Source organism: Ixodes scapularis, unplaced genomic scaffold (assembly GCF_016920785.2).
Source record: "Ixodes scapularis isolate PalLabHiFi unplaced genomic scaffold, ASM1692078v2 PGA_scaffold9__187_contigs__length_104089568, whole genome shotgun sequence".
Classification (NCBI taxonomy): domain Eukaryota; kingdom Metazoa; phylum Arthropoda; class Arachnida; order Ixodida; family Ixodidae; genus Ixodes; species Ixodes scapularis.
The window spans coordinates 88,356,220-88,379,739 of NW_024609884.1; the positions used below are offsets into that span (position 1 = coordinate 88,356,220).

Consider the following 23,520-nt stretch of genomic DNA (forward strand, 5'->3'; position numbering starts at 1 on the left):
ACCGTTCAGACTAGTGTTCCAACATGACTATCCGCACGTCGGTCGATTGCACCTAATCCCGCAGGTGGTCTTAAACTCTTTAATGTAATGTAAAGCGGAATGTCACTGCAACACCCCGCCCCCTCCGATCACGGCACGACTAGCGGCATCAATGACCCACAGCTCACGTCATCTCATCTTGTTACACCACTGATACGCGAACACACGGTCACATCGGCGACAATTCCAGTCTTCTGTTCACAACGCACAACACTGCCATCACGGTGTTGCTCCTATGTTGCTGACACGCAGAAATACAGAACCACTTGGCATGGGAAAACAGAGCCGAACTGAGCAAGGAAGGCATCCATGCAGCCGGCAGTAAAACCTGCCTGTCTTGGACACAATACCTGCGATTTCCATATCGTCGAAAACATCGACACAGTTCCGCGTGGTTCCACTCAAGGAGGTTAGAAGTACTAGGAGGGGGCACGTTGCAATATTGGTGAAGCCTAGTCATAAAAAAACCGCATCTCCACGTGGTGAATGATGTTGATTGGGGCGAAGCTCTGGTGGTGCTTCTCTGCGTAGACGCTGAGCCGCAGCATGCCGAGCCTTTCGTTCGTTTTCATCCATGTCACGCTGCGGTCAAATGCTCAAATGCGTATTTAGCCACGTTTCATCCCACACATTCTCTTTCTGACATGGATGAAAACGAACGAAAGGCTCGGCATGCTGCGGCTCACCGTCTACGCAGACAAGCAGCACCTGGGCTTCGCTCCAATCAACATCATTCACCACGTGGAGATGCGTTTTTTTTTGTTTTTTCTGTCTCGTTCCTCCCTTCTCGTGTCCACTTGGGGGCGCGTCAGTAGAAGGGAGGAAGACGCACCGTTGCTACCTTTCTCCTCAATTTTTTTTTTTTTTTTTTCTTAGAGTGTGTTTGCAGCCTGGTCGGCTTCATCATTACCGCCTATTCCAATGGGGTTAGGGACCCAACAGATCTCAATGACGAACTTACTTTTTAGAGGATTGATTACCTCCTCTCGTAGCTGAGAAACAAGAGGGTGCTTTTGCGATGTCACGGAATTAAAGGGAAGAAAGGAACAGAGTGAGTCAGAAAAAAATAATGGATTCTCTATAGTTCCGGTTTGTTAATTCACAGCCATTATCAACCCAAAAAGCTCAGCTGTAAATATAGATGCATCAATCAGGGTTTATTCGTCTTACGGATTTGAAGGACTGCCCTAAGCGGCACAGCCAGCATAGCCGATGCCCTTTGTTCCATCTGTTAAAAGTTTCCTGCAGGTCTCATAGCAGCTCACAAGCTCCCTGGATTCTTACTGTGTAACATTGGGGATAACCATTTTCTTGTTATACTTTGTCAGCGAGAAGTTGTAGGATATAACTGCATCATCCCAAGGAGCAATTCCAAGCTTATTTTCAAGGACTGGTAAGAAGACATTGATAACATAATCTTGCGCAGTGCTTTTTACACTGAGTGCAAAAGGGAGGAGCGACTGAGAGCTTATTTATGAAGGTGCGCTCGTACCTAGTATTATGAATCAAAGAATACCTAAGTAGCATGTTGGGGGAGGCCATGGAGCGGTAAAAATTACTGTGCACTAAGATAAAACCTCCGTTTGTCAAGCGACTATTCATTGCATTCTGCATACAATCTAGTCAAAGGTGAAGTTCGGAAGGCTCCTGTTGCTAGTCAAATCCCCTGGTAGTGAACTGGATTCAACACCTTGAGTGTAGAAGATTTTGCAGATCCGTAAACAAAACAGCCATAGTCCAAAATGGAGCGCACAGATTCCTTGCATACTCGCAAATGACAAGCGCGATCGGAACCCTAAGAGCGACGCGAGAGAACTTTAAGCACATGCATCTTTCGGTGTGCTTTCACTCTTAGCGACTTTATATGGGGACCAAATGTAAGCTTGTTGTCAAACATCAAGCCTAGAAACGTGTGTTCTTTTCTGACAGGGATTGGTGTACCCTTGATATGCAGTGATGGATCGAAAGACACTCCTCGTTTTCGAGTAAATCATACAACCACAGTCTTACCAGCAGAAAACTTGAAACCATTCTCATCAGCTCATTGGCTTATCTTGTTGTTGGTCAGTTGCAACTGGCGCTCAGATCTAGCCAAGTTACACGAGGAAAAGGAAATTTGAACATCGTCAACATAGATGGAGTGAATAACAGGAGGGTGGAATAACAGAAGATATGGAGTTGATTTTTACAATGAACAGCGTGACACTCAGCACACATCCCGGTGGAACACCATTCTCCAGGAGAAAATTGTCAGACAGTTGTTCCCAGCCGTACCTGAAAAGTGCGATCCTCGAGGAAGTACATGACGCAATTGAACGATTTTCCTCCGATGCTCATGTTCATGATATCCCAAAGGATGCCATGCCGCCACGCCGTGTCATAGGATTTTTCAAGTTCAAAGAATATGGAAAGGCAGAACTGCCTATTTACGAATGCCTCATGGACGGCTGTTTCAAGGCGTACAAGATGGTCTACGGTAAGTCTCGACGAGCTGAAACCACTTTAAAGTTACTTAAAAGATTAATTTTCTCGAAGATGTAGATTGATCTATTATTCACCAGCCCTTTCAAATGTCTTGCCCAATTGACTGGTCAGAGCTCGCAGCTTCGCTTCTGTTTTTTTCCTGTTTCAGTATTGAAACCACGCTTTTTTTACGGCAAAGAGAAAATTGGCCTTTTGTTCACACTAGGTTAAAAAACTGAAGGAGAATGAGAATAAATTAATCAGGCAAGTGAGAAAGCGTAGCGGTGCATAATGGGCACTATGCTCTGGGAGACGTAAGTTTTACTAAGCCGAGGGCACGAAGTGACTCTCCAGAAGAAAAATGACGATTGTAATCCTCATTCCCACCAGTTGACCCACAGGTGAAGAATGTTTTCGCCTTCGATTTAAACTTTAAAAAATTACGAGTGCAATTTTGGGAGCTAAAAACTTGAGCGATATGCCTACCCAGCGCATTGGCCTGTTCGTGGAACGACAAATGATGATCTCCATCTTCAGATAGCAGCAAGGGAATAGAGAACGGTAGGTAATTGACATTCATACGTCTTACTCTCTTCCAAACAACCTTAGCTAGGTAAAACTATTTATAGTCAATGCATAGGAGCAGAAGGATCTCTTTTTCCCTTGTTTTTTATATAACGGACTTTTGCACAATCTTTTCCAAGAACAGTTTTGACGCTTTCGAGATTTGCGACACTTACCGTCCCCCACGGCTTTGGGCGTCTCGGCAGGTAGCCGGATGTATGTGGGATGGACAGACCGGCTGTCTCAGGAATGGTTGATGCTATAAGCACATTTGAATCGTCCACGGAGACTGCTTGCGAAAGATCCAAGGAAGAAGGAATGCTAGAGTAGAAAAGACCATAATCGGCTGAAGAGTTTTTCCAACGGGGAGGACAACACGTAAGCCTAGGTAGGACTTCTAGTGGAGTAAGGTACACTTGGAAGTGGTGGCTCCCAGAGAGGTTATCCACTACATTACAAGAAAAAAAATATGTAAAAGGTGCAGAGGAACAAATGGCAAGGTCAAGGCAAAAGAAACAGCGGTTCTGAGAACCTAAATATGTTGGTGCACCTGTATTTAGGACAACCACTTCTTTAAGAGACAAAAACTCCGTCACAACAGAACCCCAGGGTGTCAGTCCGTTCACTGCCCCAGGGCGGGTTATGTGCATTAAAATTGCCCATTAAACTAAAAGGTTCAGGCAGTTGGCCAGCTAAAGTTCCAAGCTGGGAAAGTTCCAAGGAAGATGTTGGAGGGATGTAAATGGAGCAGATAGTACTGATGCGATCTTGTAGCAACTTCACTGCGACAGCCTCCAGAGACGTGTCAGACATCACAGGCAGGTACGACACGCTCTACGATAATGGCAACTACCCCAGAAGCACCAGAGGTTGTCACGCGATCCTTTCTATAAATCTTCTACGACTTAAGGAAATTGCTATTGGATGGTTTCAGATGTGCCTCCTACAAGCAGAGTACGAAAGGTTCGTGTTTACGGAACAAGAACCTCACATCGTCAAAATTACAAAAAAGACCCCTACAGTTCCACTGCATGATGCACGTCATAATTAAGAAAAAACAAAAAACACTAGAGTGAAGGCTAAAAGGCTAAAAACATGAAAATAGAAGAAATTAAACAAAATACCCTAATTAAGCAAATACAAGTTCTTTAAATCCATCTTTATACGGGGAGTGTTTTTCTTTTCTCTAGCAGGGAGTTTCTGCTAACTGGTGGATCCATTAGTGGCTCGAAGGGAGCACTCTGACCCTGACATGGGCCCGTCCTAGTCGGACTTGGGCCCATTCTCTTCAATGGGCTCCTCGGTTGCTGTCGCCGGCGGCTGGCCCTTAGGTGCTGCTAGTTTAGACGGCAGGCCAGAATTCCTCTGGGTACCAGAGGGGCGGGGTGCTATACCCTGTCCTCTGGGGGGCAGGGCGGCGGGAAGAGCAACAGCTGCCAAGCCTTGCTCCTAACTAGATGTGGGCACGGTCAAATCCTCCCTAGCGCTGGGGGACTGTGCCTGGTTCAACGCTCCCGAGGTGGAGGGGGACCCAGACGGGAGACGCAGGTCATCCACAGATGTCTGCGTTCCCGTGGACACCATCGGCCGTGCGGGTCCCCTGTGTACGGCCTCTGCGTAAGAACCACGTGATGCAAACAAGAAGTGCTTCTTTGCCTCGTGGTACGCAATGTTCTGTTGGACCTTCAGTGCAAGAATTTATTTTTTCCCGTCTCCAAAGAGAGCAGGATCGAGAGTATGCAGCGCGTTTTCCTTCGCAGTTAGCGCACTTTAGCTCATTCTTACGGTCATCTGTGGCATGCTCTTTGCTTGGGCATTTCGCACACGTGTCAGATCCGCGACAGCTCCGCGAGCCGTGGCCGAACCACTGGCACTTGAAGCAGCGAAGTGGGTTCGTCACGTACGGGCAAACGCTGCAAAGCAGGTAGCCTGCCTTGACAGCTTGTGGAAGGGCGGTCGTAGCGAAAGTCAGTATGATATGTTTTGTTTTGTGTTCTACACCGCCACGTCAAAATGTGAGGCGCCGTGCGGCGACCACACCCTGCTGGAGAGACCCTCTACGATTTCAGCCTCCAGAGTTTTGAGCAAGCCATCTTTGGAGATCACTCCTTGTACCGTATTCAGTGTTCGATGGGGTGTTACACTAACTTTGTAGTAATACACTGTGTTTAAAGCAAGAAGAGCATCACTCTGGGTATTTGTGTGGGCCTCCACGAGGAGGTCACCTGATGTCATATTTGCTTGAAAGATCTTTCCTACTACACCCTCTAGCATATTTGCAACAAGTAAAAGGTATGTACAATTTACTTAGTAGCGTTTCGGTTTCGGAGTTCACCATCAAGAACTTTGGGAACTGGGGAGACACTAAAGGTGTCACATCAAGTGTAAGTGTTCCGGTGCGGACCCTTCTCGGTGCCTGATCAAAATTTTTTTTTTTAGTTTGAGAATCCATATAAATGGGAAAAAAGATTCAATGCCCGGGAGTACCGCCTACCACGGAGATCAAGAAGGGGGTAGGTAATGTACCATAGCAAGAATGGCTTCCTGACACAATTACTCTACCAGTGGTGCCCGGGCACGATACTTGAGTGTGGCTTCAAGTTGATTGATTGATTGATTGATTCATTCATTCATTGATTATTTGATTGTAATTTTATGGCGCGAGAGCAACTAGGCCAAAATGCGCCAGGTGCATACACTATTGCAGGAAAAGGATTAAGGAGAAGACAGAGCTATATTAGCTGGTGATGCAATAAAAGGATGAACATGAATCGTGTAAAAGATATAGACATGAATTTCAGGCAAGTATAAAAGTTATAATCAATAGGGAATTATCTGAAAATAAAAAAACGGTGAAAAAGGAGGGGTTATAACAGGTGTAGATAGCCTGTTATTTTAAGAAATTCCAAAACATTATTGAAAGGTACAAGAGGTTCATCTCCTAGCGAAAATGTGGGATGAAATGGAAGATAGGATCCAAAAATAGTAGAAAAACATGCTCGTCGTTTTTGATCCAAGTACCTACAGTGCCACAAAATATGCAGGACAGTCAATGTTTTGCCACAATGCTCACAGCGCGGGGCATCGTCGTTACAAAGTAAATATAGATGTGTTAAACGTGTGTGTCCAATACGCACGCCGCACATCAAGACCTCGTGGAACCGGCTCCTCTGGTGGGAACTCTCCCATAATCCTAAACAAGGTTTTATATTATGTAGTTCATTGTCTGTTTCTTGATTCCATTCTAACTGCCAAAGTTCATAAATTGATTTTAATAACTGGTTTAAAATCCTCATAGGGTAGGCCAACCGATACTTTTAGGCCACCATTAACAGAGGCAGCCAATCTATCTGCTGCCTCATTACCTGGAATACCTACATGGCTTGGCACTCAGCATAGTTTTATATCAAGGCCCAGTAGTAGAGCGCGATTCATTTGGACACGCGCTTGTTGTACGAGGCGATTCTTCGTAACGGTAAGAGAACATACAGCCAGTAGAGCACTATGGGAATCTACAAACAAATTAGCCTTCGTCACACGGTCTTCTAAGATGTGTTCAAGCGCCATGAGCATAGCGTAATTAAAAAATGGCATATAGTCTTGATATTTCTCTTGTAATGCGAGAAATTCCTTGTAAAGAACCTGATAGTTCTGACCTTTTATTATATTTTGTGAGCGACCAGTCACATGACAATCTTACTGCCTTCCAAGGGGCGACAGTCTGTGTTTCCTTAATTAAGTTACTTTCAGGAAGAGCCAGCAGCAGGGAGGCAGAAATACTGTTAAGCCGGAAGCTTAATGGGCGTAATATGCTAGGTTTGTTTTCAAAAAGCCGCAAGAACATGGAGGTGTGAATAGAAATATTTGATGGATGCCCAGGATCAGATTTCACTTTGTACCCATAACACAAGCTAGATATTGTCTGCGCTTCTCTAGTGACATTTGATGTGTACCTACATACAGGCTCAAAACAGGCGATGTCCGAAATGCTCCCGTGGCAAGTCGAAGGCCAAGATGATGGACCGGATTCAGCATTTTTAAGACAGACGTGCTGATCCGTACACAATTGCACCATAGTCCAGACGGGAACGGACCAGTGAGTTGTACAATCGGATGACACATCGCCTGTCAGACCCCGAGAATGTGTGTGAAAGCACTTTGAGAATGTTAGACGACCGCAAGCATTTCTGCTTCAGCTCCCTGACGTGAGCCAGAAAGGTAAGTTTCTTGTCAAGAATAACCCCTAAAAGTTAGTGCTCGTATTTTACAGGTATTGCAGCGCTATTGAGTTGCAAACAAGGATCAAGAAACAGACCACGACGTAGTGAAAATGGCACACACTGTTTTTTCAGATGAAAACTTAAAACCACTTTCATCGGCCCATTTGCTCATTTTGTTTATTGAGACTCGAAGCTGGCGCTCGCAATTTGGGAGATTGCAGGACGAAAAGGAAATATGCACATCATCTACATATAATGAACATGAAATTGACGGTGGCATCACTGCAGCAAGGCTGTTTATCTTCACCACAAACAAGGTGACGCTTAATAAAGCCCTTTGAGGGACGCCATTTTCCTGAGGAAAAACATCCGAAAGTGTGGAACCAAGTCAACCTGAAAAGTTCGGTTAGTCAGAAACTCCCTTATGCAGCGCAACATGCGACCACGGACACCATATATCGGCCGCTTTTCTGCTACAGCTCTGAACTTCTTAAATTTTGTAGAATAATTAGATGAGCTATGATGATGAGCATCGCCTTCGCCAACCTTGAAGGGCCAGGCAAATGTTCTTGCGGAACATTTCTGTGAAGTACAGAAATGTTCCGCAAGAACATTTGCCTGGCCCTTCAAGGTTGGCGAAGGCGATGGAAATAGATGCGTCCTAAAAGAGAGGTAGTTACCGCGAATTTTCCTTATTCGGTCCCACACCTCCTTAGAAATGACAAAACTGTTCACCTTGAATACATATTTCATCCATGAGCTTTTCTTAGCTCGTTTTCTTTTCCAACGAGCCTTTGCTTTACATTTTTTAAACTCTATCTTGTTCCAGACGGTCGGTTAGCGGCAAAAAGTGCCCCAGGCCCTGTTCTGACATTTAAGTGTAACAGTCTTTGGTCCACCAAGGCTTGCAGTGCACAGGAAGATTTTCAGATATTTGTGGAATGGAGGCAGATGCCGCATTTATGATACGGTCTGTAACGTACAAGGTGGAATTTTCAGGGGTCATAGCTAAAATTTCAGTTGGGTCAAGCGCTGCTTCCAAAGCAAAAAGAGCCCAGTCATCTTTGTCTAATTTCCACCAGGAGATACGTGCTCACAGTGAAGGAGGTGCTACAGTACTTTCTAAAATAACACGAAAATGGTCACTCCCAAAAGGGGTTATCTAAAACCTTCCACGAGAAACTGGGAAGTTGGGGATGAAAGAGACAAATCGATGCAAGTGAAAGTATTATGAGGTGCACTAAAAAATGTAGGATCTTGTTCATTTACAAGGCAAAGGCCGGACGACAATAAAAATCTTTCAATCACACCACCACGGGAGTCTTGGCGAGCACTACCCCACATGGGGTGGTGGGCGTTAAAATCCCCCAAGGTTAAAAAAGGTTTCGGAAGTTGCGCTACAAGTCCATGCAGGTCATGTAAATGCAGTGGAATATTTGGTGGCAGGTAAAGTGAAACAAGCGTAATAAGGCGGTCAAGAAGAATACGAACTGCCACTGCTTCTAGAGAGGTTGTGAGAGGAACTGGGGAGCACAGGCAATACCACTCTGCAGAACCACAGCTACTCGACCAGAGGAGCTGCTAGGGGATGCACGGTCCTTTCTAAAAACCTGATGACGGCATAGAACATTTTTGTGTCCTTGAGATGAGTCTCCTGTAGGCATACAGCGGCAGGTCGAAACTAATCAAGAAAACAATTTATGCCATCAATATTAAGGAAAAGGCCGCGGCAATTCCACTGCATGATACTACAGTTCTTTGCCATTTAAAAAAAAAAATATATATATATATACAAAAAATGACCTAAAAAAAGGGGGGGGGGGGCGGGAAGTTTGTTAAGTTTTAAAATCTATTTTTACACGTGGAATGCATTGTTTTTTAGGAGGATCTTTATGTTTCCGAGTGGGGATCACTGGCGACAGAAAGAGAGGGCTCCGATCCTGAGAGGGGAGCACCTCATCGGACCTGAGCCCGCTTTCGTCCATGGGCTCGTCTGTTGCCGCTGGCAGCTCACCCTTGGAGGTCGACTGCTTCGGCGACTCCCCGGGCTTCCTCTGGAGAGCAGAGGTGCGAGGGGGTTTACCTCGGCCCTTAATTAAGGGTCGAAGTGCCAGGTGGAGAAGGGGAGGGTCAGTCCCTGCTCCGAGGTGAATACTGAGGAGGCAGCACCCACCTTGCGATTCGAAAGCGGTGCTACTGGCACCGCTCCCGAGGGTGCAGGAGACCTGGACGGGAGACGCAGATCGTCCGTAGACGTCTGTGTTCCAGTCGAAACCACTGGCCGTACCGGTCCCTTATGTACGGCCTGGGCATAAGAGGCTTTGGAGACAAATGCGAAACACTTTTTGCATCAATGTAAGATATGTTCTCATAAACTTTCAAAGTGAGAATTTCTTTTTCTTGCTTCCATAACGGGAAAGATCCGGAGTATGCTGGATGTTTTCCATTACAGTTAGTGCACTGAGCTTCGTTGTAACACACATCAGCAACATACTCCTTACTAGAGCATTTGGCGCAGGTCTCGCTACCCCGACAGTTCCGCGACCCATGTCCAAACCTTTGGCACTTAAAGCAGCGCTGAGGGTTCAGCACGTAAGGCCGGACACGGCACTGAAGGTAGCATGCCTTTACATTAGTGGGTAGAGTCGTGGAGTTGAAAGTCAGAATGACATGCCTGGTTTTGCGTTCTATGCCGTCGCGACGGTTGGTGATGCGTCGTGCTGCAACCACTCCTTGTCCAGAGAGACTCTCAACTAGCCCTGTATCTGTCAAGTCGAGCAAGTAATTTTCAGAGATGACCCCTTGGACGGTGTTCAACTTTCGATGAGAGGTCACACTGACCTTCTAGTCTGAGACGGAGTTCAGGACTAAAGTTATTCACTTTGTTTCTTTGTATTTAGATCAACAAGAAGGTCGCATGATGCCATCTTTTTGGCGCTAAAGATCGCACCGATAATACCTTCAAGCACTTTGGATACTAAAAATGGAGAAAGTTTAGCGAGTGGCTTTTCGCCCTCAGAGTGCAAAACAAGAGACTTTGGGAATTTTAAAATATCAGGGGTCTTAGTGGAAATGTCAAGGACTTCGGTGCAGGTCCTTTTCAGGACCCGATCAGGTGGTTTACTTCTGGAACCCATGAAGATGGGAAGGAATTTCAGTGCCCGGGTGCACCGCCCACCACGGAGCCCAACGAGGCGGTAGGTAATGTGCCATAGCAAGAAAGGTTTGGCTGACACATTTACTCTACCAGTGCTGCCCGGGCACTATACCCGAGTGTGGATGCAGGGACAGCACCTGCTTCCACCCAAGGTTAGCCCTTGCCGCCTAAAAAGGTGAAAAAGGAAGGAAGAGAGTGCAGAAGAAAAGAGAAAGAGGTGGAAGGAAAAGTGAAAGAAGGAAGAAGAGGGTAGAAGAGGCGACTGACTGAATCATCCTGGTCGGGCCAAGCCAGAATACCCGTCTACGAGAAGCAGAGACCGAAGCGGTGTATTGCCTCGCCCGGGGGCCCCGAAGAGTCCAAACATACCCCGGGCTCAGCTCAACCACCAGGGTCCCCTCTTTCCCGGGCATAGGTTAAGCCATGCACAGCCAGACTTGGATGGGCGAACCCACATGGCTCGGGGTTCGTAGTGACGCCACTCACCAAGCACCTAGCAAAGCAGGTGCCCCCTGCGTGCGGGTATGGCGGCCCACGTGGCTGGGGTCCGTGTGTAGCGCTACTCACCAAGCACCTAATACCTAAGCTGTAGGCGCCCCTGCGGGGGTGGTTTCAAGGAAAAACCATGTTTCCACCCAAAGTTGGCCCTAACCACCTAAGGAGGTGAAAAGAAAGGAAGAGAATGTAGAAGAAAAGAGAAGGAGGTGGAAGGAAAAGTGAAAAATGAAGAAGGGGGTAGAAGAGGCGACTGACTGAATCATCCTGGTCGGGCCAAGCCAGAACGCCCGTCTACGATCAGCAGAGGTCGAAGTGGTAAATTGCCTCGCCCGGGGGACCTTGAAGGGTCCAAACGTTACCCGGAATCAGTTCCAACCAGCAGGATCACCCTTTTCCCCGGTCACGGGGGAAGCCATGCACAGCCAGGCGTCTGTGGATGAACCCACATGGCTCGGGGTTCGTAGTGATGCCACCTGTAGTGCCCCCTGCACGTGGGTATGGGGGGCCCACGTGGCTGGGGTCTGTGGTGACACCACTCACCAAGCACCTAACACCTAAGGTGTAGGCGCTCCGTATGGGGGCTCAAAACGGTGATTATCGGTGAAAAAATCGGCTTTGTACACCCTTAATGTACACAACGTGAATAAATGCTGCCATAGCGAGAGTAATTGACGTTCAATATTTTGAATGAGTTTGACAGGCATGCCGAATGTTAAAGTTTTTTTTTTTTTTTTCGTGTAGCGGCAGCAGTAACTTTAGTCTCAGAATTGCCAAAAAGACGCAGAGCTTCATTTTGTGTCTTAGTTACGTTTTTGTTATCGAAAGTTGAGACAAGACGCACAGATTCCAGGTTTCGCGGTGGAAGTGGCAGGATTTTCAGAGCACTTTCTGCAACTGTGAGGTGGACAGAACGTATACACACATCAGCCTCTCTATCCAAAAAAAGTAGAACAGTTCCAGCGAACCCAAGACAGGGTGACATCAAACCGAACCCACAGTCCCAGAAGCCCTTGAAAACTAAACAGGTAACAAAGAATGTATCTGCGTCCCCAGGCGAAGAGACGTGCTTTCCAAGGTCAGTGGCCATAGACCACACTAGTGCTAGTGTCTTCCAACCACAGCAAACTCTGAATAGGCACTGGAAGGATGCAGGACCCACGAGATAACGCGTTTGAAGCACCTCTACAAGGGTGGAGTTTCGAAGAAAATAGCCGTCGCAAGGGCGGAAATATTCAACGACCGGTGTTTTGCGGTTTTAATCAGGCCAAAAACATTCAACCACCGGTGTTTTTCGGTTTTAACAAATTTTGTATCTTCAGCACCGGCGGATATTTATCGGTGTTTAAGGAACTTCTGTTAGCCCTCTAAATATGGCGTTTTCGCGATTTTCAAGTATTTTAAAATAAAATAGGTCTTGCGCAAATTATTTTTGTTGTTCATTGCGCTCAGTGGTTTAAAAGGAACGAATTCAGTTATTTTACTAGGTTCTTTTCAGTGTGTTGCCATGCCCCACGTGTGCGCAAGAACATGGCTTTTTTCTGAATGTGCATAGCATCACAAACATAAAAAACTAGCTATATCAAAACTACTCTAAAATACCGCAGAAGTGCCCACTTCGCTTACGCGCCCACTATTAACATTTTTCAAACTTGGGAAGTATGCAAATTATATGTTAACTCCCAACTTATGACAAGGAGATAAAGCACTATAAACTGTTAAAATTTCATTCTGTTATCGTAAATAATTTAGAAAAGATGTTTTCCCCTGGAGCATGTCCCCTTAAACTCGCAGAAGCTGAAGAGACATCACGGTACCCGAGTGGATCTGGACATTTCATTGAACACCGTTTCAAGGCGTACCACCGCAGGCGGTTTCGTCGAATGCCTTTTCATTGAATGCCGCCTTGTAGAGCACTAAAGTACTGGATCTACGAAATAGTTCTAACACCGGAAGGTTATCAGTGTTATAATAATCATCCTAATTTCTCTCTTGTCCAGCAGAGTGGGGTTAGAGTGAGGGAGTGAGAAAGGCGGGGCATGTCCTCCCCAGCAGGCGCTCCATATCTTCTGCCGTGCTCTGGCTGCGCGCGTGCGCTCGAGGTGTCCGAGACGCGTTGTCCAAGGTAGGAAGCTGGTACTCGAGGCGGGAAAACTCGAGCTCCTCCCTGCTGTTCCCACCTCATCAGTGACTAGAGTAAGAAGAAACTTGCAGTTCTGTGCTACTTCTTCCATTTCTAGGCTTTTTAATGCAACTTATGATTTCTGCCGTTCATGTGACCAGTAAGAAACGGCAGCACCGACTTCACATTTTTCTTTTAAACTTGCGATCATCCAGTACCGAAGTTATGTCCCTTCAAAGGCGCATCCACTTCCTTGGAAGATGCATACTATTCTACAAAAACGAAACCGTCCTTGAAATAATGACCTGTTTCTATGCCACACGAAACAAAAGAGACTTGTTAACATTTCCTAATCGTCAGAACCATGAACCTGCTTGCTTTTTGACTATATATGTTCTTATGAAGGAAGCAAATCTTTTATAATAAAATGAAAACAAAAATCAACACACAAATACAAAATTAAAAAGGTGCAGCGGAGAATAGTTGTATCTCTTTTGAAAAAGAGGGAACAAAGTGTGTGGTGGAGAATTGCCCCCTACCCTATCAGAAAACGAGAAGTTCCACTCACTCAAGTTTTATGTAGTTACCTTGTATGGTTCAGTAATCAAAGTTTTGGTGAAAGAGTGACCAGGGAACAAATTTATTTTTGGTGATTCGTCCAGTGTCAAAGCAATTTAAGAAGCAAGAGTAAAACATGCAAGCAGCACTTTAACAATTGTAAGTTCGATAAAGACACATTCTATGAAGCGGCGTTCAATGAAATGTCTACTTATTTTATGAAACGGCGTTAGATGAAATGGCGTTCGATGAAAAGGCGTTCGAGGAAATGGCGTTCGAGGAAACGGCATTCGAGGAAACGGCGATCGAGGAAACGGCATTCGAGGAAAGGGAGTTCGAGAAAACGGAGTTCGAGAAAACGGAGTTCGAGAAAACGGAGTTCGAGAAAACGGAGTTCGAGAAAACGGAGTTCGAGAAAACGGAGTTCGAGAAAACGGAGTTCGAGAAAACGGAGTTCGAGAAAACGGAGTTCGAGAAAACGGAGTTCGAGAAAACGGAGTTCGAGAAAACGGAGTTCGAGAAAACGGCGTTCGAGAAAACGGCGTTCGAGGAAACGGCGTTCGAGGAAACGGCGTTCAAGGAAACGACGTTCAATGAAACTGTGTTCAATGAAACTGTGTTCAATGAAACTGTGTTCAATGAAACTGTGTTCAATGAAACTGTGTTCAATGAAACTGTGTTCAATGAAACTGTGTTCAATGAAACTGTGTTCAATGAAACGGCATTCAATGAAACGGCATTCAATGAAACGGCATTCAATGAAATGTCCGTTATTTACACCCGAGATGCCATACTTTTTCGATAAGCAAACTTTGTAGATGCCAAGCTGACCACCGGTACATGCTTTTTCATCCTTCGCACACGATGAATGGAACAGATAGTAAATTAAAAAAAGGTTTGCGCTAGCTTCAGTCTAAAAAAGAGTAAAGCCAAATAGGAGGCGATAAAAAGCCAGTCCGGAAAAGGAAAATCCGACAAACACGACAGCCCTTTGGGATCGATTACCTGCCAGGCCATTTCCACCAAGGTGGGGCTGGGCTCGGTCAACTCAGTCACAGAACGTAAGCAAAAGTCGCCCAGTCAATCCATACACAGAAAACCCTTGTTGAGCTAGAACAGGACATCCTTGTCAACGTTTCGGTCCCAAGCAGCGTGCTGTGGCCTTGAGTAAAGGCCAGCCCGACACAACTAGCGCATGGGGGAGGGAACCACTCACCGGATGGGAAAGGTCGAATCATACTGGAACTGCTTCAGCTCCGTGGGATACCCGATAGAGAGCAGCTGATCCACAAGCAGGTGGAATTGGAACGCCTCGTAATCAGGAGATTTGTACTCTGAAGGCAAAAAATTTCACTGGGGAGGGCTTCACAACCCACCAAGCACGCCACTTACGAGCCAAGGTGTAGTCCATGTCAAACCCGAAAAACTTGATCTTGTCCAGGTGCAGACTTCGGTTGACAAAGATCCTGCATGGGCCATCCCCAGATGAGCACCCTTCGAGGACAAGGTTTCCGCTTCCCCTGGTTAGGTACCTACCTGTGGTGTGGTGCCCGGTAGTACTTTTTAGGTGCTCCGGACTGGGCTCCATCGTCGATGGCCACCGACGCCACACCATCTGCGATGGTCTGCGACGCCCTGTGGACCTACAGGAAGACGTTGCGTGCAATGTAAGTGACCACACAAATGTCACAAACGGAGGATAGCTTAAAAAATGGACACATGTGAGGATCAGCATAAAGCATGCAAAATGTTCTAACCACCCATGTCGGATCAGATAAAACAAACTATCGACTGTTTGACTCTGCATAGAACATTTCCTCAAAACGTAACCAATCTAGTGTACCATCACCTTTTTGAAGGCAGTAGCCATGGATAGAGCTACGGCACGCAAATACACAAGGATGGTCGTTCCAAGTTCTATATTCCAGGCAAAACGGATTTGAGACATGCCATTCGCAAGACACATATTCCCACTTGTTCGGGAGGCCTAGTTCAAGCGCAACCGGAATGATGTCCCGGGAAATGGAGTATCCTAAACTGCATTTCGTGTAGCACGCGCGAGGCAAGAGAGCGCGTTTTAACACGTCCAGCCGGCTCAAGTGCCGCACATACCTCGGCCTCACCGCCAACCTGACCGACGCACGCCATAAGCGAGGCTTCGCGATCCTTGGTCACCAATATGTCACTGTCGTCCGTCCCAGAGAGCATAGCAGCTCCCGTGCTCAAACCGAATGCACCCGCGCCGCCCCCAGCCAGGGACGGCTCTACAGAAAGGCGAGGGTGAGCGACCGCCTCCCTTAAATTTCTGCCTGCCCCCCCCCCCCCCCCCCCCAAAAAAAAAAAAGAAAAGAAAAAAGCTGTCGGAAAAAAAAAAAGGGGGGGGGGGGGGTTAGTCCGCAAATGTCGTGCTTTCCCGAGAGGCAAGTTAACGTCGCACATCACGGGCACTTCAGCAATGGACGCCGAGCGTCCGCCCTTGGAAGCAAGCAGAGAACTTTCTTTGGTGCTCACCCCCAACTTCTCTGTGCTACACTGCCAAAGCTACCATAGTTCCCGTAGTGCTCCCGTAAAAACAAAGAGAGAGAGAGAGATGGGATGCAATGAAGAAAAACGCGCCCCTCACACCCTCTCCCTACGTACGTGGGGGAACTGGAGCGCTGCGAAAACTGGCCGCTACCTTGAAAACGTTGGACAAACCAGTTGAAGACCAGTGGTTTTTGACGCATGGCGGCCACCTGCCCCTGACCTATCTTATTTATATTGTACCAATATTAAGTTCAAAGCAACAGACGTAATTTGCCAGAACAACTTTTATTTAGGCAAAACAATGAAGTACAAACGTGCGCAGGTATCTGCCCGTCACGTTTCATTTCTTGAAGCTGAAGCGGCGCTTGATGCTTTTACCTCAAATTTTCCTTTCTTTTTCTCTCGGTTATTCCGGCCAGAATAGTGATTGTATAATATATTCATGGTGTTTGTTTTCAATTAAAGGAAGAAAACAAATGTCTTAATCATACTGATAAGGTTGGGGAGGCACAGAGTATATTATGAATGAGCTATGCACGTGCGATGTGTGGTTGTGCAAGCTAATAATAGCTTGCACAACCACACACAGTTACGATTTGTTTAGATTTGCCCCTGAATGGTAAGGAACTTGTTAAGCCTGCCCCAATTTTGTGATGCAGTGCTTGCAAAGCCACAGAGCATGTGCCTAGCTCATTCATAACAGATTCTGTGCCTGTCTGAGGTTATCAGTATAATCAAGACAAGTTTAAAGGGCTGTGAAACGAGTCCCTTACTTTCGCTATATACTACTCCCAATTATTTCTCTTCGTTCATAGCCCACGGAAAAGACGTTAACTTTTGTCTCCACAGAATGGCAATTGAAGAAAAAATAGAGCAAAACGAGCAGCGTTCCCATCCTCAACTGGCAGCCATAACAAGGGACTACGTGATCCGGGGCCGATACTATGCCGCCAACGTGAATCCCAGCCACGCGTTTGGCAAAACGCGCACGTTTTGTCGAGAGCGCGCGTCCTGAGCTCCAGACATAGTTGGAGTTTGGCTATTCCCGTGACCGCAGGGATAGGACACAAGCCACTGTCCGAGTGTTCGCCGAGGCATTGATTGTTGCGAGGCCAAGTCGAATGCTCACGCAATGCTCGTGTCCAATCCTTAAGCCTTGCTCGACCGTCGTCACATGGGTACCGCGATCCCCCAAAACCAAATGTCACCGAGCTTCACGAAGGAGAGATTGACAAAAATAGACCACTTTATTCTTGCAATTTCATAACGACGAAAAAGCTTCTAGAGCAGTGGCGCCCCGTTTTGAGCATACTTAGGTCAGACCTGTGATGGACAAAATACTCGATAAAAGTATTTACGTTAAGTTACTAAATACCTGCTTCATAAAGTATTTAAAATACTACTCAAGTTACTTTCACATTGAAGTATCTTGAGTAGAGTACAAATAACTAGAAAAGAAATTCGATTACTTTTGAAGATACTTCCGCATTCCGCAATTTGCATCGACGTCAGTGACAAACACAATTATACGGTTGCACAAATCTGGATTACCAGAATGATTTATTGGCACGCAATACCGCAAATATCATCGTAGGGCTATTTGATGCAGTTAACCATTAGGAGCAGAATATCACTCCCTTGATACATGCTACAAAACATTTCTGGGAAAAAAAAAAAAAAGAAATGTTGCTTTACCTATTCGCTACTTTCACGACTTATAAGGGGCGAGCTGGTGCGAACTAAACGGCTGTCATCTATTTGATCGTCGTAAAACAGCAGTAAGAGGCGGGGTTCGCGACGCGTAATTCTGGTTTTGCTTTATACGACCAGCATTAGAGCCTTACTTTATATTTCCCGCCAGGAAGGTGTAGGCAATTACCCTTTTTGTGAAGCCGATTATCCAGGAGCTAGAGAGCGCGATACTCACAACACAGTGCCACCATCGCTGAAAGTTGCAAATGGTGACATCGCTGAATATCACGTCCTGCTGCGCACCTTAGACGCATCGTTTAACTACAATCCATATTACCTATATGGGAAGTTCACTATAAACAAACTTGGGATACGAAAATGAGTCAATGGATAACAAAGAGAGCCCACAGAATAGCCACGGCACTGGTCGCTCCTTCTTCAAGTAGGTTGCGTTCAGAAAGGCACTCAAGGTTGGGGGACGCTTTGTTGGCATTTGAAGAGGTCCTCCTGCTCGTAGCTCGTTTCCCCTCCTGTTCTCTGTTTATCAATGTTCGCCTACAGACAGTGTTCGCCAGAGCAATAAGTGCCAGACAGACGGTAAAAAGAAAAAAAACAAAAAAACCTCGACGTTTTGCCGTATTGGAGTGAAATATTCAAGCAAAACAAAAGTGTCTTCCTTTTGCGTCCACTTCTCATTTTCTTCTATTTGCTATTTTCTTAACACCGAAGTCTGCATTATTGTCGCAGGTTGTTTCCCGTTCTGCTTTGCGTCTCAGTATGGCAATCTTTACTTCCGTAAAACCACCCCTTTTGTTTGAAAATTGTTTTGGGGGCAAACTCTAGGAAACAAAAGGCGTCTTTGAGAACACAAGGGGAAAACCTTGATTGTACGAACTTTGGGTTGAAATATGAGTCACGTTCGGCACAAGAGCGATGTTTTCACGAGCTTAATCTAAGTCACCATAGCTTATCGGAGCTAGCAACAGGATTTGGTCACCAAAAATAATGTTCACGTTTGCTTCTGCCACGCCCACGCCACTTCACACCGAAAAACAAAAAAAAAATGGAGGAATGTCAACAATGCATTTGGATAATGAGAACAAGATACTCCGAAATGTAATTAAAATACAGCATCAAATACTCTCGACCAAAAGTATTTGCAAGATACCAAGATATTTCAAAAAGTATTTGAAATACAGCATTCGAGTAGCGTATTTGTGATAGGCAGAAGGCTGGTATAGTCTTGCATCCCTTGTCCCTTATAATTAGGTTTCCGCGTTTTCTGATAAATCCGAAGAACTCGGAAAAATCACCCGCCGGTAAAATGTTGGTCACTTCGAATTCATAAGGTAAACTCCCGATTTTTATAATAATCTCCCCCCCCCCCCCCCCCTTAATAAAAAAGTTGGTGTTTTACAATTAGGTTTGATCAGCGCAGAGGGTCCTTGGTCTGGGGAAAATGCCACCACAGTTATCTTCCCAATCTCAGATTATTGTCCAAAGGGGTCTTACGGCTTATCTCAACAACGTACATTCAGGACAAGGCCCTTGTACTTTCAGGTCACGACAAAAGCCACTGTTTTTGTTTCCAGTTTTGGCCAGAGTATTTGTGCTTTAGAGAAAGGACATAAAATGGGGAAGAGGGACAGTTGAAACTTTTCTTTCTCATTCTTTACCACACCACCTCGCGCGGCCGCAGGGTAGGTTGATGGAATAGGGTGGTAAGAGTGCGAGCTTCCCAGCGACTACGTTCAGGAGTGTATCGATTTTAAGGTATCGACGTTTATCGAAGCAACAATTGTGGGCAGCTTTTGTCGAGGGACAAATTAGTATTGCCAATGGCAACGGCACCGACGCCGAATCCAGTTGCAGAAATAATAACTCGTACAAGCGCGCTTTATTTTTTTATCTGGCATACGTTTACATCCGGATATTATTTATTTAATTGTAATAGGAAACACTGCGAAATTAAACTCCAAGCTTAAAAAAAAAATAGAAATCAAGCGAAAAAAAAAGACTCTGATAGACTTTGAATTTTTGCAAGAAATAAACTCCTAAAACACCCTCCGAATTTAACGACAAATAAACTCTGAAAACATGAAATCCTACATAGAATATACCTAAAAACTTCAGCTCTACGTACAGTGTCACAGACGTCGAACAGACTGTACCAACTTTCACGAGTGGCTGGATAGTCGAGTGGTACAACTTATTAAAATGTCTAATGTGCGTGTCACTAATAACAAAATAAAGGGAAAAAAATATCGTTTTCTTTTACCCTATTGCGAAACCAGTTTCTTTCTTCTTTTTTTCTTTTGTCTTTGATACGTATTTTAGCTGCTTAATAAGTTATATCCCACCGGTCATCAAGCCCCTGGTAAAAGTTGGGGCCGTTTGTTCGACGTCAGTGCGCTGTATGTCCAACTGCAGCTTTGGGGTGCATGATAGGGGACAAAGGGTGTAAGACGACACCCTTTTTTCTGAGAGTGTAGGGAGCCGGATGTTTCGACGATCAACGTATTCAGCATAAGGAATTTATGCACAATGCGAAGCTTAGCTAACAGACTCTTCGGCTTCTTTTGATCACGTTCTATTCTACAACCACATAATATCAAAAATAATATAATCAATTACCAATGCGTTCCATAGTGAAAACGCGAGTTAAAAATACCGCAAAAACTAGTTTCGTTCTCTCGAGATGTCAAACGTTTACCAGATCGCTTATGCCCTCACTGTTATTCTTATGAACAAGCTGGAACTTTAGTTCACAAACGTTGGCTATATTGTCGACGCTTGGGGTGCACAAGCTTTTAAAACGCAGTGCGATCCTCCTCGTGGTCTTTCTGCTGACGAACTTACGCGCGTCCGAGATAATTTTTTTAACGACTTATTCGTTTAGAGTTTGCAATGTTTTTCAAAATATTTTGAAATTCCCTTCGACAAACAAAACGCCATAAAAATATGGGGTTCCTATTATGCTCTATGGGATTAATTTCAGAAGAAACAAAAGAAGGGCATTTTGAGTACACAAGAGAAAGAATGTGGATTAAATGATATCCAATAAATACATTCCATATACATTTCGATTTGATGATGCCTATATTCGGCGCTAAGTCATCCTCAGTTGCGTATACTTCAGGCGAGATTTCTGCTCGGCAGCAGAAAGATTTCCGCCTATTGCGACAGCCTGTTATGAAGGTAAACATAAACAACTAAAACAGGACCCCCCCCCCCCCCCCCCCCCCCCGAATTCAATAATCATGGCGTGAACCCCCCCCCCCCCCCCCCCCTTCCCTCCCTACAAACAAATCTGGCGGCGCCCCTGCCCGCACAGACCTCGTGCCACGCGATGTGCGCTGGTCGCTTCGGGCGGACGCCAGTAGCAGAGGACGTTCCCAAGCGCAGACTCTCGCCGCGCTTTTCGAACTCGGGACTTTCCGTCTGCGAGACGACGCCGACGACGCCGTGAACACCTAGGTTCCGTCCGGGCAGCGACGGGACGCAAACCTGAACCGCACTAACAACCTTTGACGGGGCATGGTATGTACGCTCGACAGTCGATGAACTAAGTGACTGCCACCGGCTCGACAGCGCCGATATACAGTTACGTGACCCATCGCCAGCGACGTGAAGGTTCCTGACGCCGTCGTAGCTGCTGATCGCTTTCTCGCTACTTTCTGCCTGTGCCCAGTCCCGCTGCAACGACACGCTCCCCGCGGTGGGGAGTGCAGCTTACTCGAGGCATTTCTGCTGCTGATGGGAGACACGACGCCGGCTGCTCTCCGGTTGACCCCGTTGACGCCCCTGGCAGGTACTCCGCTCAAGCAGTGACCGGCTTTATCGCGAGGCGCACGACCAAATAGTGCTCTTGCGTCGTCAAGCCCCGCTCGGGACAGCTGATAAGAGCATTTTGTGCGGGGAAAGTCCTCCGGCGACAAGCCACCGAGTTAAGCGCTCTTGTCACACTGGCGGCCGTTATCAGTCGCGGCCCCTGGCGCAGATTACCGCAATAATCTACTTCGTCTGGCGCGCACGTCCTTCTTATCTGTTGCTCGCTGCAACCCTCAATCGTGCAAGAAAAAAAAAAGTAAAATAAAGTCAAGAACACAAGTAACTCGGAAGAGCCTTCACGATTGGGGACGAAAAAGCAACTGGAGCGTCGTGGTTGGTACTCAAGCTCGCGAAACGTAATTCTTCATATATATATATAAAAAAAAAAAAAAGTCGTTACAGAAAAATAAAGAGGAGTTAACTACTTGTAACGTAGGCCGCTGTACGAACGGTCGAGCACAAATATAATCAAATGTTCGCACCGGCACTTTGCGAGTTGGAACCCAGGAAGCCTTGATCCCAAGTGGCCATCGCGGTCCTCAGGCCGGCGGCACGAGTGAGCAGAGCGGCGGCCACATCCGAGAGGCGGCGAGCGCCTCCCAGCAGCAGGAGTGTCGCCCCACTCGCATCCCGTGCGAAGCAGGCGGGATGACGGCAACCGAGCCACGCCGCGGACGGGTGGCCAGACACCGCGTCCAGACCCCGACATGACGTCGCGTAGCCCCGAGCGGGGCAACGCGCTGGAATGCCGCGACCTGACGGAAGCAGCTCGGATCGTTGCGTCATCGAACGTGCGCGCAAACCGAGCGCGCCGCAACACAGCCCAGAGCGCGACGGTGATCCCCCGTCAACGTGTGCCGTGACGCAAGCCGACCTCGAAGGCCGCGCACACGACGACGGTGACGACGGCTTGCGACCGGCCGCGGTGGCGTGATACGTCCCGGCAGGCAACGCGCTTCCGTCGGCGAAACGGCTCCGTCAAGCGAGCGACGACACGGCAGGCCAACGACCAATGAACGCTCCATCGCACCGCCGGGCCCCCGGCACGAACCCCGGCACCCGAAAATCGAGCAACGGGGCAGCGCTTCTCTCGATCGCCCCCTCTCCCGAGCACACCCCTCTCCCTTCCAAAACGTCCGCGGAGGCCACTTACGTCGTCGAAGAACACGTTGGACGCCTTGCATTCCGTGGTTCGCATGACGACAAACACGCAAAAGCGCCGCCACGACGCGCGCCTCGTTCCTTTATAGGACGCCCTCGCTGCATCCGCCGCGCGGCGCCCAATGGCTGCTCGCCTCCCCTCCTCGACGCCCTCGCGAGCTCGCCGACCACACTTCGGCTTCTCGCCTGGGGTCGGCTTTAGGGTCGCCATGCAGCCCGCCCGAATTCGCAGCCCGGCCCAATTTTCCCAACTTCCCCAAAAACTGCTTAGGGTCCTCCGTCCGCGATCCACACGCGCCCGAATATTCATCCCGGCCTATTTGCCAGGCCTCCCGCACCCGCAAACGTCCGGAAAGAATATTAAACAGCGAGAAGAAGAAAGATAAAAAATAAAAAAGAGGGTGCGCTGGTTATCACTTAATTAGTAGCGACCCAAAAGCATTGAACATTTTGCTCGACCTGCATCTCCTCACCCATGCAAAAAAAAAAAAAAGAAAAGAAGTACTGTATATATATACATCTCTTTTTTTTAAGGTTAATGTTAATTCAATTTTTGTAAAAACACGGGTTATGAAATTCAAAGCCTCAGCCAGGGGGAAGTGGGGCCTCATAGAACCACTCCCGCACGCACGCACGAAAAAAATTCCTCACTGGATGGCTTCGATAACTTTCTGGATCGTGCCGTAATATCC

At 46.8% G+C, this 23,520-nt stretch overlaps 1 protein-coding gene across 4 annotated transcripts in view; it reads right to left on the reverse strand.

The window, feature by feature from the left end:
• LOC8051813 (cytosolic purine 5'-nucleotidase) overlaps nt 1-22,947 on the reverse strand; it is an 84,716-nt gene extending 61,769 nt beyond the window's left edge. Inside the window, exons 1-4 of one of the 4 annotated variants that reach the window (XM_029989109.4) lie at nt 22,821-22,947; nt 15,155-15,261; nt 15,011-15,084; nt 14,835-14,952 (exon numbers count right to left, since the gene is read on the reverse strand). In XM_029989109.4, coding sequence (XP_029844969.2) covers nt 14,835-14,952; nt 15,011-15,084; nt 15,155-15,261; nt 22,821-22,865 — 344 coding nt within the window. In that variant the 5' untranslated portion in view covers nt 22,866-22,947. Of the gene's footprint in view, nt 1-14,834; nt 14,953-15,010; nt 15,085-15,154; nt 15,262-21,572; nt 22,756-22,820 lie in introns of those variants that run through there. The other 3 variants (XM_040499050.2, XM_040499052.2, XM_040499051.2) reach the window with 3 other exon arrangements.
• Nucleotides 22,948-23,520: the final 573 nt, after the last annotated feature.